The 20171-nt window shown below is 39.1% G+C and overlaps 1 protein-coding gene across 4 annotated transcripts in view; it reads left to right on the top strand.

Moving 5' to 3' along the window:
- Positions 1 to 3446: 3446 nt before the first annotated feature.
- Positions 3447 to 20171, top strand: part of zbbx (zinc finger, B-box domain containing) — a 44697-nt gene continuing 27972 nt past the window's right edge. For all 4 annotated transcript variants that reach the window (XM_028464933.1, XM_028464931.1, XM_028464932.1 and 1 more), the window contains exons 1-6: positions 3447 to 3568; positions 4360 to 4492; positions 5815 to 5928; positions 12675 to 12777; positions 13299 to 13350; positions 15766 to 15830. In XM_028464933.1, the coding sequence (XP_028320734.1) occupies positions 4428 to 4492; positions 5815 to 5928; positions 12675 to 12777; positions 13299 to 13350; positions 15766 to 15830 (399 nt within the window). In that variant the 5' untranslated portion in view covers positions 3447 to 3568; positions 4360 to 4427. The remainder of the gene's footprint in view (positions 3569 to 4359; positions 4493 to 5814; positions 5929 to 12674; positions 12778 to 13298; positions 13351 to 15765; positions 15831 to 20171) is intronic.

Genomic DNA, 20171 nt, shown 5'->3' with positions numbered 1-20171 from the left:
GTTTTGGCTTTTTTTTTTAACAAATGGAGATGGGTGAAAAATAGCATAATATGTCCCCTTAACCAGCAGATGACATTCCCTGCAGTGTGATTGTCATTGGCCCCTAATTAAATAAATGGCCATACCATTTCACAGTGACATGCCTGTCCTTTTCATGCTTCTGTTCTGCCATTGAATAGATTATCTTCCTCTTTTCTAACGCACCTTTTGACCTCTTGCAACACCCCCTCACCACACACACACACACACACACACACACACACACACACACACACACACACACACACACACACACACACACACACACACACACACACACACACCACACACACACACACACACACACACACACTTGCTCCCACCTCTTTGTGTTTATATCACTCACTTCCTCTCTTATCCATCACTCTTTTCTACTCACTCATCCACTCATTGATATGCTGCTGCATGCCTTTCTATCTGTAATGGCTGTGAAAGGACAAGGGAGAGAGAGAGAGAGAGAGAGAGAGCGACAGAGAGAGAGAGAGAGAGAGGGAGAGAGAGAGACTTTTTAGGTGCAGAAACAGAATCATGCTGGTGGGTCATGACATGAAATGATCATCCACAGACACACACAAGCGTGATCATTAAGTCATATAGCCACAATTCCCTGGTGCAGTAGCAATAGGTCGTATGCCAGCAATAAAGGAGGAGAGTGAGGAAAATGGAGGATTTAGCGATGAAATTAATGTAATGAGCTATAATATTATTGTTTCGTGGTAGAGAAGGGGCATCAAAAAACACCATAAAGACAAAAAAGAGTAAAGGTGGCCTGCAATAAAGAGGACTTTTTTAAGGGTTGATGTCCAATTATTTCTTTTATAGCCTTACCTACTGAGAATTGGCTTTATATTTGATGTAAATCTGTAGATTTTTTTTAGGTGGACTACAGCTGTCTGTATTTAAAACATAATTTATTGTCATTCAGTATCATATATTTCCAAAATTTCACATTATCTGTAACCACTAAGGATTCTACTTCAATCTGAACCAAAAAATAGCCATATAGGTCATGTCAAAGCTTAGAAAAACGTTATTTGTTATGAATATGTGATTTTGGGAGAAAAGTGGCTGGGGCTTAAGAGGTTAATAAAGGTGTAAAAAAAGTGATTTGACAATATATAACAATATTTCACCGCAGGTTTATTGTATCACTCCAAACAATGCCCAAATCGTATTTTTAAATCATGTTTTTAATGGAAAAACCCATTTAAATGCGCCAACATATGCATAGCATGTAAACACCTGGTCACGGTGTCAGTAAACCACATCAGACTTGTTAAACTACATCACTCCTCAATGCATTTTAGCTTGGAAGTTGATTAATAATTTAAGAACTTAACAAAATCGGAATCTGTTGTAGAAGCAAAAATTCATTTTTTTTTGAAAATTTTTATTTGACATTTCACAAACATACCACTTGTTTTTGATATTTGTCCTTTAATTATAGTTCGTTACCTGTTCTTCCAAAAAAAAAAAAAAAAAGAATTGTAATTATTAGAATTTTGTGCTTGTAAAGGTGAAATTTGGAATTGATTTTGCAATATATATTGTACTGTTTTGTATTGAGATACATCGGGATATATTGTATCGTGACATGACAAATCGGGAATCATATTGTAGTGTGTGGAGTTCTCCTATTTTTTACATGTTGGTGTATATTTTATATTATATATTTGTTTTGGTCTATCCCCAACCAACCCCACTTTAATCACATGACTTTTAAACTGCAGGGAACCTCAGGAAATGTAGATATTGGAGTTGATTGAGGTTTTGATTTAAGGACTCAAGGAACCTGATGTCTACATATTATTTTATATTTAGCTGATTAGCCATAATTTCACTTTTCTTACCTTTCTTGACAATTGCCAATGTTTTTATTTATTGAAAGACATATTTCTGCAGGCAAATAAACCCTCATCGTGTTACACACTCCAGTCATAATAAATGCACCTCAGTTAAATTGCTAGTCTATCAACACGTTATTTTGCCTGGCTCTACATAAAATAGCCTATTCGAATGTTGTCATCGTTTTTGATTGAATACAAATCTCACAAACTAACAATAACAAGCTTAATCAGTGAACTGAAATCTATCTGGATGCTGTGAGTTTTTAATTAGAGGGGAATTCCCAGTCCAATTAATTACTTAGCCATTAGAGAAATGTATGTCTTTGAATCTTGTGTTTATTCCCAAGACCAAAAACAAAGGCCACAATAATGCTCTTTGAAAGTTACAGATTCAATTTACAAATCAAGAGTGGGGAAAAGTTCACAGTAACACCGGTTACAGACTACAGTCACTTTATGAGATAGGGATTTTTTTGATTTTTGAAACTGATCAGGAATCAATATATTGATCCCCTCCAAAATGTGGTTTAAAAAAAAATTCAAAATTTGGTAAGTATTTTTGATGTAATTCTGTTAAAAGGCAAAAAAAAAAAAAAAAAATATATATATATATATATATATTGTGCAGCCCCTGTGCAAGATTTTGCACAGTTGAAACTGAATTTATTTTCCACAAAGGCATTTGTATAAAATAAAAGGTTTGTCAAAATGTACGATTATTTTTGAAAAAAAATGACACCAATGAATTCAATTCAAAATAATAAAAAATATTCTCAGGCTCTTATAGCTATATTTATGAATTCTAAAACTGAGAAAATAATCGGTATTCAATGCTGTTTTGGTGCAGTGCATTATGTTTAATCTGTTTAGTCGGATAAAATGTGATCTATTTGATCGTTTCATAGTTTCACAATGTCCGTCCATCATTTTAAAACAAAACGGAAATGAAAAAAAAAAAAAAAGTAAACAAATGCAAAAAACTAGAATTTACTAAGTAACAATAGGATGTAAATGTAACAAATTACTTTACTTCTTTTGAAATGTAATTAAGTACAAGTAAAATGACTGATTTAGAAATACAGTGTACTAAAAAAAGTATAAGTACCTATAAAAGCTACTCAATTACAGTAACTTGAGTACTTGTAATCCGTTACTTTCACCTCTGCTAAATAACACATTTACTGGCATATATATAAAAGGACAATGAAAGTGGACAAAATGACGACAAGTATACACAAAATGAGTAAAACATTTATAAAACGTCAACAAAGTACACACAAATTATTTAAAAAACAAACAGAGCAACAGAAATATACAAAATTACTTCAAAATCACACAACACGACTGAAAAAATATACAAAAGTAACTGAAAAAATACATAAAAAACTAAAAACAAACAAACAATTAAAAACCACAAAAACATACAAACCTGTTTTCTTTCCAGTATTAATGCTTGGATTTTCCATTATTCTAAATGCTGATAAAAAATGTTGATAGTGTGGCTCTCGTCCATTACTCATTTCTGCAGGAGAATTCTCCCTGACCTATCGCGAGAGTTGAAGTGGGTCGCCATAGCAACAGTAGCTCAGCCTAAACACTGAGAGGAGAAGTAGGAAACCTAACAGGTCGACGTTATGTTCAAAGTAAAGCTACACATTACGGATTGTTCCACAGTTATTTGGGTAAGTTTGATGATATTTACACTGCGGTGACTGCACATTAACGGACAGTTTGATGTGGGGGCGTCAGTGGGGGTGAGGGGGTGGTGGGGGGGGGCGTTTGTTCTACAAGTTTGAAAAGTTCCGACATTTAACACACCTGTTTTTAATAAGCCCTTAATTTGCTCCCCAGATTTAGGAGACTTAGTTTGGACACAGCATTTAAACTCTCGCTTTGTCTGTATTTTATTTTATTTTTTTAACCTGCAAGGAACGATACTTTTACTTTAACCACAAACACTAAACAACAACTACAACAAACTTGGTTCTAAACAATGCTGCATTCATTTAAACACAAATATTTCTCCCAATTTAATGTGTTAATGTAAAGATCATTTATGAAAACAAATTGAATGTATTTGTTCAGTAGACTGTAAAGCTATGTGGTAGCTAATTTTTACATGAACAATATAGTTTCATTTCATAAACTTTCTCTTTTTGATGAATTTAAAATGAAGCAGTCATTTCCATCTTCACCAGGTTTACATTATGAACCCCTTTTCATGATCTCATTTCATCATATTACAGTTGCCTTTTACTCATACATCACATACTGTGTTGGCCATTTTAATTAGCTTTTTACTCCTTACAAATATGTATGTGTGATATTTAAAATTAACAAGAGTGTTTTTCTTCCTTTTTCCATGTGTATCCTTTGTCATTACGTTTGTTTCCCAGCTTTGATGTAAATTGTGGTAATGTGTGATTAAGCCAGGGTTCCTCATCATAAATAACTGATATGGTCCTTCCTACAGTTCTGCACATAAAAGGTCAACTGAAGACAAGTGAAGACTACCTGATAAGTAACTAGAAAAAAAGAAAAATGCAGACAAATCGCTTTGTGGAGCAACTGAACAACAAGAGCAAGTCTGTCAAGCTCAGTGGCAGGTAAGATGAGGTCAAATTTGCTCTTCTTTGGGGTCGTGATAGCCTGATAGTTTCTCACTTTTTCATGCTTGGTATAGTGCAGGGGTCTGCAACCTACGGCTCTGGAGCCTCATATGGCTCTTTGACTCTTTTGCAATGGCTCCCGAAAGCTTTCAAAAATATTGAAATCGAAAATTATTTTCTTACAGAGGGTATTAATGATGAATGATTTTGACACCAAATAAAATCACGATATAACGATTTGTCAAACTAAAAATCAATCACACTGTGCAATGACTCAGCCACGTTCCTACTTCACCTCCTGAAACATCTACAGACCTTTAACTTTCCCTGCACCTGTGGTTAACTTTAAGTTTTAAATCCCTGGTAAGATAACTAAATCAACTAAAAGACTATTCAAGAAGTAAATATACATTTCAATTGTGTGGAGACAGAGTCATTTAACTGCCAACATGCTGGCTAAATATGCATGCTTGATATGTCTCAAGAAATTAGCAATTAGCATGTCTTGACTGACGTCTCATTTTTTTTTTGTAGCCCTTCAAATACATTATCTTAAAAAAATATTCTTTACATAACATTATCCTATATAATTTTAACTGTATATAATTTTATACACTAAGTTGTCTTCATTAAAAAGGTTTTTTTTTTTGGCTCCGGTTGAACTTAAATCCAGGTGAGATGGGGCAAAATGGCTCTTTTGAGAGTAAAGGTTGCAGACCCCTGGTATAGTGGTACCACAATAAAGTAACAATGGACTTCATCTGCTTACCTCCACCCTCCCATTTGTTTGGTAAAGGCTAGAAAGACATTTTAAATGTGTAGTCAAAACTGCAATTTAATGTGCTGCAATATTTTTAGAATTTTCTCTTATTTGTAAGAGAAAAAAACAATATTTGGGGGTTTGAAATGTACGAATCTATCAATTTAAAAACAATTTCCAAGTTAAACTTATTTTGAAGTAAACAAAATTGTTTCTGAAGATTAAGACTATACAGGTCATTTTAGAAGAAGAAGTTTAAAAGCGTTTCATGAACAAAAATATAAAAAATAAGGTCTAAAATCTTTCAAATAAAATGATTCAATAAGTGTGAGTAACTGCTTCCTTGCAGTACCTCCATGTCCTTCTATAACAGGGTGAAACTGACACTTTGGGACCACTTGAACAGAGTATTGATTACTTGCTGAAACAGGGATCTGCTGGTGAAAATTAATTAAATATCAATAAAAGCAGGGCTGTCCTGTGTGACGAACGAGGTGATTTGTATGATTGATTGCTCTTGATTGATCACGCATATCTCCTCGTGTTTATGTTGCCATAGAAACCTACAAGAACTCCGCGAGGAGACCGCTCCTCTGGCCATTAAGAATAAAGAGATGGAGATGAAACTACAGCAGCTGAAACATCGCATGAGTAAAGAGAAAGAGGAGAGAAGGTGAGTCTTGCTGTTTTACAAAAGTAAAGTTGGAAAAATAAAAGATGGGGGCTGTGAGAATTTAGATAAATCACACCTTTGTGTAACAATGTGTACAGTGTATGAAGTAAATAATATCAATTGCAGCCCATCATACCCAAGGGAAATACAAGGCTACATGTGACAACCCAATTCCAATAGTTAAACCTATATTTTGTGTGTAGTGCCACCAATTATTTAAGGCAGGATCACAACTGAAAAAAAAAACAAACTTCAAAGAAGGAAACATAAAGGGATAAAACCTACACAAGCAATCGGGACTGAGGAACGGATTTAGCATCTGAGGCGAGATAAAGGGAACAGGTGGAGAGCCTTGAGGAAAAGAAAGTAGAAGAAGCTCAGACTGACTACTAAAGAGCATGAAAGGATGCAGGCCTACTGAGTAACTGAAATCAACAGAACATAAAGGGAAGACAGGCTAGAGGGTCAAACACCCCTTTACCTCTTAAAGTCAGAATATGAAAGAGTAGCTTGAGAGTAGAAATCAACACTCAGACACATAAGGAGGAAGAAAGTCTCCGGTGGCGGGTAGAGGAAGGCGGTGGCGGCTGCTCCTCCAGCCGTGGCGCGAGTCTAGCCCCGCCTCGCACCTCCAGAGCCAGTCCTTATCCCGAAGTTACGTATCTGAATTGCTGACTTCCATTACTAAATAATTCACGTTTAACTGAAGTATTGCTGTGATTAGTGCACCATTAACCCAACACAAAACTACCATATTGTGCTCTTTTGGCTGTAAACAGAGGCTAAACTCGTTTCAGCTGCCCACAGCAATGGCGCCGGGTCGGGAAATGCTTGTATGTTGTGATGTCATGTGTGAACTATATATAGAACATAACAAAATTCATTTAAAACTCACTTGTAAAAATGCCTCTAGTTTTTTTTTGAAGATCCAGTGGAGTCTTTGCAGTGTAAAATCAGTGGATGAGAGCTCCACTGTCTTAGTCCTACTGCTGAAAGGCAATGTTTTAAACCTAGTTTGTAGGACTGACAGCAACCTCTGACCTGTTGACCTCATCACACAGAAAAGAGAAGGTTATTCAGCAGGTCACAGCTGTAGCCTATACTGCCAATTTTGACACCTACATTTTTAAAATTGGTTCTAAAACTTGCCAGCAGCCAGTGACTAGAGTCAAACTTGATGTTGTTGCCAGTTAAAAGTCTGGCAGGAACATTTTCCAAGAATAATTTAAGTCTAAGGATTAAAGATTGCTACGTACTTTGTAAGAAACATAACTTTGTTTTTTTGTTCTTCATGTGGAAGTAACACATTTATTTTTGGCTGTTATACGGTGCATACCTGCAAGAACTCAGATGTGTAACACCTTAGATCAGCTGACAAAAACTAAGGGCTGTTTTTCAGTTGATGGAGGAAAACAACAGCCTCTGAGGAAGACTTTCAGGTTTTTGTGCCTCAGATGACACTGTTGATTCAGCTATAGTAAGCATATACTGTAATATGCCTACTGACAACGGTGTAAGAACATCACAATAGCATCAATCAAGAAGTTTATTTAAATATGTCCTTTAGTAGCTGTTTATATGAGCTGTAGACAGTGTACATGACAGAATATATATAAAATCAAATGCTCCTCTCAATCTCTTGGGGTGGTTTGTCTTCCTTAAAGCTGATATCCGGAGTTTCTGAGAAATCTATGTTTATGTATGATTCTGCAAAAAAATACCAAACTAGTCTTTTACTATGGTCTACTGCCGGTGGTTATTCATATGCATTAATGAATATAAGTCCCGCCTTTGTCCTGTAGACCCCTATATAAATGGAAACGATCGCCGATTGCACCCAGCCAATAGGCTTCGACTTCCTATTTTTGAGACTGTCAATCAAAGTGAATGCATAACTGTGCACGGAAACAAGGCCGTGCGTCACAACAGCAAACAGGTAAATATGATTTTGGCTCTTACCTGACCCATAGACCTATATCAATGCAACCTTGTTATGTTCCACGATGCGCATGCAGAAAAGTAGAGGCGTGGCTTCTGGTAGATTGGGAGAGGCAGTGGGAGGAAGTGAAGCTGTTTAGGGCGGGACATCGAGACGTTTCTCAGAAACTCCGGATAGCGGCTTTAACCTCGGGTCCTCTACCAGAGGCCTGGGAGATCTTAAGATCTTGGCTGTTCTAGCACTACACACTTCTGGACTGAGGCTTCAGATGTTGTTCCTGGAATATGTTGGAGTCGCTCTCTCAGTTTGGGGGGTTACTGGCCCAAGTCTTCCTACTACCATGGAGACCATGTGGGCTTTGACATTCCATGCCGGTTGTCCAGTTGTTCTTTAAGCCTCCATTTTCTTGTGTGCTTTCCTCCTGATATTACAGTGGCTGGCATAGCCACCTCTATGACCACTTCCTTCTGCTGGTGTTTGTCAACCACCACCACTATGTCTGCTCTCTTAGCCAGAAGCTGTTTGTCAGTCTGGAAGCTGAAAAAAATTTTTTTGGACTTTTTTGGACTTGTTTAAACTGAAAGCAAACATCATATTGTTTGGGTCACCTTTACAAGACCTGATTTAGTTTCATTTGATGATCATTTTGTTTTAGCAGGTGTGTAAACTCATGTGAACTTGGACACACATCAAACAAATGAACCACAGGAAACTGTCTTGAGAAGAGAGGAAAATAATTAAAAGGAAGATAATGAGCATGCTCTATGGGCTCTGTAGTCCCTCTTTTTTTATACTGCTGCATTTATTTCATGTGCAGAGCTTCATGCTTGATAGCTCATCGCCTCGCCTGCTGCTCATTCAGGGCAGCATTTTGTGAAAATACCATTAGAAATGAACACCAATGCACAAACAGAAACCTAACAACTGCATACATTTACAGTCGCTGGGTTTTCCTCTAAATTTGAAACATTTTAACCAACACCTAAAATAGAAGCAAACAAATGTATATTTTCAAACACAACACTTTAGATATCGCTTCAAAGACTTATCGATCAAAATGGATCGATCACTCCTGAAATATTTGTACATAATTTGTATAGTGCTGTAAAGTGAGATTCACTTCTACATGGATTAGCCAATCTGGTCTGGATGGATCTCTATAAAAAGTAAAGTCTGTGAAAAATGTTAAGTTACGCACATTATCTTTGGAGCTTTTATGCATATTTAAATCTTTGTTTAAACATATGTCGCAATGTGTTGGCTTACTCTGTTGTTGAAATTATCTTTGAATGTGAAGTCCAAAAGGTAGCACAAGCACAGCGATTCTCTTTATCTCCGGTTTCCTGTCCTTAGGGTAAAACCTGTCATCTCGCACCAACAGGGTGTGATTCAACTGTCTCCTTTAGCGACAATCCAGTTGCCAAGGTGACGCCGCCAGGATGATTATCTGACACCCACCCCTAATGTCAGCTCAGCTCAGCACAGGGACCGTGTTAAGGGTGCTAACTCTAGTATTACGCACACACTCATTCAACTTCAGATATTAGGTTCTTATTCCTTGACATTTCTGCCAACTGAATTCCAAAATAAACATCTGATAAAGACATTTGAATAGTCTAAATTGCATAATTAATTTTATAACATGAGCATTAATAACTTCCTTTGCCTTTGCTTAGTTCTATTAAAAGAACTGTCAACCACAAGGTCTGCTTTTGATTTGAATTATTTAATTTGATTATTTGCAATTATGTCCCTATTTCTCAAAGCCAGTTACCACAAGGTTAAAAAAACTATTATTTGCTATATTGCATTTATAATAAAAAATGTAAATAAAATGAGAGGTTATTACTAAGGCTGTCTCAATCCAATATTGATATCAGATATCGGTCCATTATCAGCCAGAAAACGAATATTGGATTTTATCAGACTGCATCTAAAATATACATATTATATATATTATTATATTATATTGTATTCATTCAATTGCAAAATACTGTAGATATTATGTTGAAGGTTAAAATATATATAACCAATTGGTTAATAATAAATGGATCAGTTTTTCTCATCCCTACTGTTACTGACTATTGTTCTCTGTATGAGTAACATCACTTGATCAAGCGTTTTCTAACATTCCACACTACAAAATAAGTAATCAAAGTATGGATTTGTGCAGATATTGCATCGGATTGATATTGGTATCAATCAGTACTCAAGGCTGCAATATCGTTATTGTATCGGAAGTGAAAAAGTTGTTTTGGGACAACCCTAGTTATTACTCTTTTCATACAACTGTGACCAAACAAAAAAAAACAAAAAACTGTTTTACCTGGAATGAACCGTCTTCATCTGTGTCTCTGAAGGTTCTGTTAGTTGAAACAACTGGACTGGAGGTTTTGCTCTAAGAAGTTTCACTTATCATCCAAATGCTTCTTCACTTCTGAAATTCAATAGATAGATAGGAGTCGGGGATTTGGACTGTGAAATTGATAAACCCTGGTGAACCAAATGTGTGGCTGATTAACATACTAAAGGCTTTCTGTTATCAGTTGTCTCAGATAAATCGGTGTTGAGTCAACGGGACAGTGAAGAGATGATGTGGTTGTAGATAATGGAAAGGTTGGGTCTCAACCCCATCCTCTGTTCATAGATGGCCATTCGCAAAGATGGTTTCCTTGACTCCTTGCTCAAACCAACTGTCTTCTCTTGCCAGGATCTTTTCAAAGTCTTGTTTTCTTAAGCTGAATGTGACTTGCTGAGTCCTGACCTGAGGTGTGGGCTCTCCTCTGTTGGCTCATGCATATTACATTGGTGTAGTGGCTGCTTGGTTCCTCCAGTGTACAGGTCTATGCACTCTTCTATCATCATCCAGCGCATCTCTGCTAAAAACAAGTTAATTATGTCCTAAGATGCTTTCAAATCATTATAACTTTCAGGAGTTGCTGGGAAATGGTTGCTTTGATATGGGCACAATGTTAAATGTCAAACACCTACGTAGTTTCAGCCTTTATATTTAACAATTGAAGGAATTAGATTTATTCGTGGCAAGTCAATTGTTCTGCAGAGGCTCAGACAAAAACTATTGTTTGGTTTAAAACCAGTGCATATGACCTTTTAATCTAATACCTTTAAAGCTGACTTAGGAGACCACAGCAATTTTAAGAAATAACACCTGTTCAGACAGATGAGCACTCACTCTGTCTAGCCCCAGCAGAAATAAAGGCCAACAACATTTTTAGTTTCAGCACATGGGTATAAATAAACATCCTGTGCATGAAAATATTAATACATGAATCTACCATTGTGATCAGATCAGGGTAATCAGGTCTGCAGCTATTTTCACCATGGTAAAGAAAAAAAAAATTGACTTAGTGCACATAGCCTAGAGCTTCAATTTCAACTATCTTTCTGAGCCATGAGCAAGTGGTTACTAGATGTAAAACGAGGCTTCCCCTACAGACAAATACTATCTTCTCTGGATACAAATCTAACATTTACATAACCATGAAAAAACATAATTACATTTAGATATAATCCGCGATAATTTGAGTTTTGACATCCCAAGTTTACTAGTTTATTCTCTGTGTGTTGATGTAGGATGTAGGATGAGATAATGTTTATTGATTCCCATGGGGGAAATTCAGGTGTTACAGCAGCTCAAAGCAGTAAAATTACAATAAACATTAATAATATTCTGTTGTTTTCTGTGGCGATGTTATCAGCCTGAAGTTGTTTGATCTTACTGTTTTGGACTTTTACACTGTGATATAAGGTTTCTTGGGAAACAAAAGTTACATTTTTAAATCATGTTTCTATGATAATATGGTAATCAGCACTTTAACCTATTTATGTTTCCAATACTCGGAGCTACTGTTCTCATATTACACTACAGTCAGTAAATGCACAGCATTTAGTTTATGGATGATAAAGTAAAATTTATGATGTGTTTGTAGTGTTACTTCTGTGAATGTGACCTTTAAAATAAGGTTCTTAAGACTTAAGACACTTAAGAGTGTTGCCATTTTGCTTGAACTTTGCTTGAACTCGCTTGGGAGTAAAATTCACTTCAATTCACTCTTCTGCGAAGTTAATTAGAACATTGGGCTGACTTTGCTAATTCGAATATTATTAATGAAGGTGATGGTGGGGGTGGGGAGGGTATATTTTTCCACAGGCAATTTACTTCAACACTAGGTATACTTTTGGGAGATTTTGAGTGTAAGAAGTCATGTACCTGGGCTCTACCGCACTGAGAGTTGACTTATGTCTTATATTACCTTGGAAATAATAATATATATATTCTTACTTCTTTGGAATCATGGATATTTTGTCAAATGGTTTATGCAAGCTTGTCAGTTTCTGCCTTGTGTTGGAGCTCCAGAAAACTTCACTGTCCTGTAATGAAACATGACAGCTTTGCACAGATATTCTGTACTACTTTATTTCAGTATGTTGTGTGCTTTAATAAAGTTAAAGCTCTAGATCTGACTTGATCTGATCTGGCATAATTTAATGCAGTGATAAAAACATGGGTGTGTCAAAACCTCACAACTGATTCCAACTAATCACATCTGCAGCTCAATCATAAGGAAAAGTGATCCTGTAACCCTGTAAACCTAAATACACTGAACTTCAGCTGAATGGACGAACTATATATTACAGAAGCATTTGCAAACAATTATCAATTTTTTTTTATTTTTAATAACTGTATCTAATTAATTTAATAATGATTTGGGCTGTTCTAGTATATCTTACCATAGCTTAAAAAGTATTTGTCTTTTCCTACATTTGTCTACTGTATTCTCTTTAGAAATTCAGAAGGATCAAGATGGACATCTGGACAGAGTGGGTGTGTAAACGTTGATCCCCAAACAAACAGCCCCTGGAAGACAAAGGAGGATAAACTCCATAAGGTATCATACTAGTGAATCCCAGCTTTTTTTGGTGAATATGATTTTGTGGCATTAACTCTTCCATGACCAGTGTTTGTTTTGTTTTATTTTATTCGATCTCAGTAGATAAGGGTGGTGGGTTAAAATCTGTTCCAGCATACAGTACTTAAGGGGCAAGGTAACTGTGCATTATTACAGTATTCTAATCAGTGATTCACCAACAATTCGTTCACCGAACATTTTCGGCATTTTAGGTTTTCGGTCAAAACACTTTTTTCACTATTCATGGGGCAGAAACAGGATGCTGTGATTACACAAGCAAAAACTGCAGGAAACGGGCCAAGGTGTCTGCGCTGTGGATGCACTTCAACATATCTGAGCACCAAACAGTCTTTTAATCAGAGGTTGAGACAGAGCATGGAGTGAAAACAATGAGACGTACACTCTCAAGTGCTTTTTATGTTTAAGTTTTTCATGTACTAAAATATGTTTTAGTTTTTTTGACTGATACTATTTTGTGGTTTTGTGATTTCAATCTAAAGCTTTCAGCAGGCAACGTTAAGATCCGAGTACTGACAGAGGAACCACTGGCAGGTGAGCAGGAAACGACTTTATTTGATCTTAAGTTGATTTGTCGTTTTTCACTGGCCTTTGGTTCATCTGGGTTCTCCAATAAACTGTAGCATCCAGAGCAGCAAAACCAGCACATGAAAAAGAGAGAGCCTTCAATGTGTATGCATACTTGTGACCTCATGGAGACAAAGCTGCAGTGTTTTATCCTCAAAAACAGAAAATTATATTTGATAATTGATATAAGATAATACAATTAATTTGAAAATGTTTTGGTTATTAACCTTTTGAATGTGAAGTCATAAAAATCTGTAAAGAGGTTCTTTCTTTCTTGTTTTAGTTGTTTTTTTTTTTACCATCACTAATAACTGTAACAAACTGACCCAAATACAGCGAATCCATTTATTTGTTTCATGTCATGTTACAATTATATTTCCGGTCACAGCGTTCTGAATGCGAAAGTACCGGCCTTTATAGTTTAAGTTGTGACCATTTTAACTGGCAACCGACTTTTGTCAGCGTGGATAGTTGCTGCAGCAACAGCAGATGTGGTCAAAGAGGACCCTAAGTTGCCCTCGTCCATGCCGGTAGCTTTTATTTACGTTGTACAACTGTTTAAAGTGTTAATATGTGATTGTGTTTGCAGCTCTGTGTGCGGGCACATCACATGTATAACACCGGACTTCTCGGAGCAAAGTTTACTCACAACGGCTGTAGTAAACAGGAAGTTACGTGTCTTGCACTTCTTCAACCCTTTTTTTTTTTTTTTTTTTAACAAAATCTACAATCTGTATAATGTGATGAAACAATAAAACAATGAACACGTATATGATCTGTCTCATAAAAATAAATACAGATTTGAGTGGGAATCGATCCTCAAATAAACACTGGATTGACACACACTATCTGAACCGTTTAAACTCTTCAACTAAAGGCATGGACCTGCGTCTTCACCTAGAGGTGTGATAATAGTTTGTTTTTACAGCTAAATGCTAGTTCAAGTAATCCATACGTCCGCTGCATTAACCACTCGGCAACTGATCAGCTGTCAGCTCACTATTCTAATCTCTAAATACATACTGGAGGTCGCAGGGGAAACGCAGTGTTTCCATGTTAACTTGTGACCGCGTTTACCTGAATTTACACACGGAGAAGGTATCGCCATGATTCTTTTTGTTCACTAATGACTCTAAGACTCTTTTTTAAACAATCTGTGGAACCAAACTTCAGCGTGGTGCCTTCACGGTCCAGAACTATGACTTTGTTTCTGTTCAGTTCAGATTAACTGGCGACCTACTTCCGACAGTCAAAAAAAATAAAAAATAAAAAAAAACTTCCGCAACATACCACAGGTTACATCTGGTCACAGGTAGCATATTGACAAGAATAAAATACAAGCATATTTACTGTCACTGTAGAGTGAATAACACGTACATCTGACTAAACATGATTATGAGATGTGATTTCACTGTTTGTACATCGACTTGAATGTGTCGGTGGTAAAAGTACGTGAAATGACATAAACAAACTTGATCATCATGCAGAAGATGTCTTACACATAGAGATTTATGCTGCACATTTTCATTGATCTCCTATAATGTGTACTGCACAAATTCAGCTTTACCATCACAGGTTTAATCACAGCACATTATGTATTGTATTCAGCAAAACAGACACTATGGGTTCATATTAACTTACAACCAAAATATTGTAAATCCACACAATTATAGTGATGTTATGAGAAGAGATTTATATATGTATATATTTATTTTAACTGAACAAAGCATTATTTCTCGTCAGTGTCAACTGATGACCCAATTCTGATGGTCGCAACATCCCACAGTTTACAGCTACTCACAGGTAGCCTGGAAAATAAAAAAATGTAAACCTATTTAAAAACACTAGACGGTAAATTTAACAGCTGGCTAAACATGATTATGTGGTGCATTATACACCGTATCATATAATATTTTCACTTGAATGTAAAGTTACGTGGGACACAATAGGAGGTGCAGAGCGGCACACCACTGTGGTGGCTTGAACTTCTGTCCTCGCGTTTTTGAAGACAAAACTTTGTTCGCTTACATGTCGTATTAGACGTAAGGGGAGACACAAATATTAAAACAATACAACAACAACTAAAAGATGTGATTATAAAAGGCAAATATTGACTAAACCAAGCGGTGAAGTCGCTAGCATAGCACAGTAGTAGCATTCAGTGATCGCCGGAAGTAAACAGCCTTCCTGACATTTCAGTGGAAATTACGTCATGTTCCTGTGTGCATAAAGCTCATTGAACAAACAAACCCAAAAAAGTATCTTTTTAGTGTGTTTGTCAGTTAGAGGTAACTTCAAATGAATGAAATGACATGTGTTCTGACTCTTTTTGGTCCATTTCAACTACCACCTCTACCTTTCTTCTCTCTCCCTGTCTTACAGCGATAAGAAAAAGCAGACTGAAGGGAAAGATCTGTGGGCAATGTGAAGTCAAGTCTGCAGGACTGGTATGGAGACACACACACACGCACTTTACATAAACACACACCCACTCAAAGCCTTAAGAGAGCCCTTTTAAAGGTCTCGGAGGAAAAAAAAGGTGGACATTTTGTTGGATTGAATATCTCTGAGTTTCCTATCATTTTTCATTTTCTTAATGGACCAAGCCTAGATCGTGTTTTGCCGAAGCATTACCGTAGTTTAGTGTAACAAATAAGGTAAATCAACAGATGGATTCAATTTTTTTTTTTAAAGAGCAGCAATTAATTACTGTGACCAAGCTTGACCTCCAGTACTTAGCTATTCCTGTTTTTTTGCGTGTGTTTTCACGAAACAGTCATCTGAAGGTTTTCACAATAAGTTAAGAAATAAGTGTTTTACGCATTTTACGCATTCAGAGGACTTAACTTATTTTAATAACATACAGGTCATTGATACAACGTGGTAGCAACTAATCTTAGCATAAAAGTATTAATAAAACAGCTACACCCTGAAGTACAAGACGCTATTGCAAACAAAAATATTGTATTGCATCATTGCGTTATTGGAAAAAAAACAAAACAAAAAAAGCCTGAATTTAATATTTAGTTAAGCTTATTTTTTCCAAAGGACATCATCTCTGGAACCAGTAAATACATGTTTAATTGTTTTGAAGGATAAACATAGAAACACTTCTTATTTTAATCATTATTGTCTGGAGTTTGGGTTTGCAATGGTTGGTGCTTCTTCCCCTCAGAGCATAGAATGTAGGTTCAAGTCCTGCTTTAGGCCTATCTGTTTTCCCATCACAGTGTATTAGTCTTTTATTGGACTGATGTGCTTTCTTGGTTGTGCTCTGCTGTGAGCTGTTACTCAACTGGGACAAGCTCCAATATCAGTAGCAATTTGTGAGCAGCTAATGACAACGATATTACTTTTTCATTTGAGCCATAAAACGGCATTTTTCACACACATCTTATCTACTGATTGCTTTATGAATAAATATGGTGTTGACCTTCTCTATGGTAAACACTTGTTTAGTATTCAGTAAAAGCAAAATTACATGAACGAACAACTGATAGGACTGGGAGTAATGTTTGTAGGCTAGGCTCACAAACCATGAAAACCTTTTTTTCTACATTATATAAAAGCAAAACTTACATCACAAAATCTGTGTACTGTATATTTTCTGATTACTTCCATTAGTTCTTTAGCAATGCTGGGATGTCATCATGACATGGTCACAGTGGTCTAATACAGGCAGGTCCAACAGACAGGATGGCATCCTGTTCAATTGGTTTCCTTTTTTTTTCTGCTGTCATCCAGTTTCTCTATGATTTATACTATGTTGATTTGTCTGTCTGTTTCTTTTAAATCCCTTATTTTATTTGGCTCTTGAGTCAATGTTTTTATTTGCACATTTGCTATCCTAAAAAACTGTGTACCTTTTGTTTTTGTGCTCGGTCATGTTTACCTTACTTCTCCCTGTTTCTCTGGCTGTCTCTTGTTGACTCTTAGCTGTTCAGTTTGTTGGTCTGTGTATTTATGTTTGCTCTGATAACAGTTTAGTTGACCAATTCATCGATGCTTAGGACCTCCATGGGCATTGTGGTGTCATCTTTGTATTTTCTTAATCCACAACTGCAAAGGATGAGTGACTGACTAATGTTTATTTATGGGAGAGACTTAAACTACAAGTAATGTGTATTTATGAGGCAAATTAAGGTACGTTTTCTCACTGGCTGTGCAGTTTCTTTATCGTTTTGCCTCGTGAATTCAGACATACTTGATGTTGCCAAAGTTACGTACAGAAAATCTATTATAATGTGAGCTTTCTATATTTGGAACACTACGAGACAGGGAAGGAAAGCAGTGTGATGAGAGCAGGAGGAAATTAGAGAAAATAATCGGGCTCTGGGGGGTGTGGAGGAGTGTTGCTGGGGGCTCCCTTTGCGGGGTCTCTCCGGGTGGTGCCGGCCTGGTGGGGCGTGGGGGTGCCCCTTCCCTGCGGGTGGAGCTTGGCGCTTGTTTCGTTTCCTGGTTGCCTTGGGGGCGTGCCTCGCGGCGTGTGGGTCCGGGGCGGCTTGCCGCGCCGGTGTGGGGGGTGGGTGCGCTGGGGGGTGCCGGCGTCTGCGCCGGGGTTGGGGCGGGGTTGCTTGGCGCTCCGGGGTGGTGCTCTTTGCTGGGGGGCGGCTCTAGCTGTTCCGGGGGTTGAGGTCGGTATCGGCCACTTGGAAGGTCTGTCCTGCTATCTGCGGGCTGGCAGGTGGGTGGGTTCTGCGCCTTTGGCTGGGGGCTGCTGCTCCGCATCGGTTGTGTGCCATTGGGGTCCCTCTCTCCTGTGGTGGCGACCGCCGGTCGCTCTTGCGCCGGGGGGGCATTGCCCCGTGGCCTGCGCTGTCCGGTGGGGGGCGGGACCTGGGCAGCTGTCTTTGTGCCGTCTGGGGCTGCGCGGTCTTGCTGGGTTGTGGCCTGTTCGTGGGCTGGGGGGTTGGGGGGTGCCCCCCATGGAGGTCTGGCCCGGGGGCTCGCCCTTGGGGGTTCCCTGTCCTGCGGTGGTGCCCTTTGGGTCCGGCGGGTCTGGCCGGCTGGCTGGGCCGGTCCTGGCGGGGGTCTGCCGGGGCGGGTGGTACGGGCCGCGCCCTGCCATACGTGCGGGTGCGGCCCCGGGTGGCCCCGGCTTGCGCGGCGCCCTGTGAGCCGGGCTCTGCGGTGTGGCTGGGCCCTTTGGTAGGGGGGGGGCGTCTGGGGCGCATCGCGCGGGCGGCATCAAGGAATGGTGATCTGGCTCGGTCTGGGGTGCCTGGTCGGTGCGCCTGGGGGCCGGCGGGGCGGCTTGCAGCATCCCCTTGGTGCCCTCGGCGACTATGGGCGTGGTTGTCGTCCCTGGGGGCGCTGCTCTCGGTGCTGCTTCTGTTCCGGGTCCTTCTGGCCTGGGGTCCGGACCCTGCTGGCTCTGGGCCCACCGGCTGCCCGTTTCGCGCGGCTCTGGCCGTCTGATGGGCGGGGGCCTTGGCTCCTCTGCTGGGGTCTCGGGCGGGGGGCTCTCTGGGCCCTTCCCTCGGGGGGTTGGGTGCTTGGGTGTGGGTGGGTGGGTGGGTGGGGGGGACTGGATGCTGGCGGGGGCTGGATGCTGGCGGGGGGCCTTGGGGTTGGGGGTTGGGGTCGGTGGGGGGATGCGCTGGGTGCTCGGCTGCTTGGGGCTTCCTCGAATGTGTGTGTGGGGGGCGGTGGCTGCCTCTCGGCCTGGGATCTTGGGGGCATCTGGGGGGTTGCTCGGCCACGGGGGGGTTGCCTGGGGCTCCCTGACCTCTGCTCTTTCTGCTGGCCTGGCTGCATCTGCGGGCCCAGGGCAGTTCCTGGGCTTGCAGTAGCGTTTTTTTTTTTTTGTACATATACTGGTATACGATGCACTGGCACGCCTTGGGATGTGGGATAAAACTAATACTGGGCTTAACCTTAGACACGTTAATCCCAAATACCTGCTTTAGGTACTACCATTCACTCATTCCCCCTGTTCACAGCCACCACCATTATAGCTAAGCTTCACACTTGTCACCATACTGGCTGGATTACACAACATAATAAACACAATATATTCTACAACCTCACATCTCACCCTCACTGCAAAACAGTCTATTCTTCCCCACCTTTTCTATTTCCTGCCTTGAGTCTCTCCTCCCTGCTCCCTTTCCCCTCCCCTTCCCCCTCCCCCTCCACTTAGGTGTAACACTGCTCTCCCTTTTTATATCCTCCCTATAATAAAAGATTTCTTACCCTTCCTTAGGGAGGGCTGGTGATGGTCACAATTAAGCAATAAAATAAATCAATGTATTTTATTGCAATAACAAAATATGCATTGCTGTCTCATAATGATTGCACTTCCTGTGGTGTTGACCTTTGACAGCATGTGCAGACAAGTAAAAAAAAAAAAAAAAAAAAAAAGAAAATAATCGGGCAAGTGTACACGCTGAGCAAATATTTACAATTTGCTCAAGTGTTTTAAATAAATGAAAAGTTATTTAAGTAAATGCTAAACATCAGAAAGTAGTGTGATATTTAAATCTGTGACTCATGGATAGATTCTTTTCTACAGTCAGTGTAACATTATTGACTGCAATGTTGGGAAGGGTTATAACTTTTGTTCCTTTTTTGTTTAAAACTGGCCTTAAGAATTATTATTACTGTTGTCCAAGAGGCTTCCACACTCCCAAGTACTTCATTTCTCTGGGTGTTGCACATCAAGTGATATGCTGCTCGCAGGCTGAGAGGGAGTGGCTGTAATTTATCCTCCAGTGAGAGAGAGGAAATGAGGCCTTGCTTTATGGGACCATTAAATGACAACGCTGCAGCTGTGGCATTATATGGAC

Source organism: Gouania willdenowi, chromosome 13, assembly GCF_900634775.1.
Source record: "Gouania willdenowi chromosome 13, fGouWil2.1, whole genome shotgun sequence".
In the NCBI taxonomy this organism is placed as follows: Eukaryota; Metazoa; Chordata; class Actinopteri; order Blenniiformes; family Gobiesocidae; genus Gouania; species Gouania willdenowi.
Note: the sequence above shows the minus strand (reverse complement) of the source record. Positions and strands in the feature narration are given on the sequence as shown.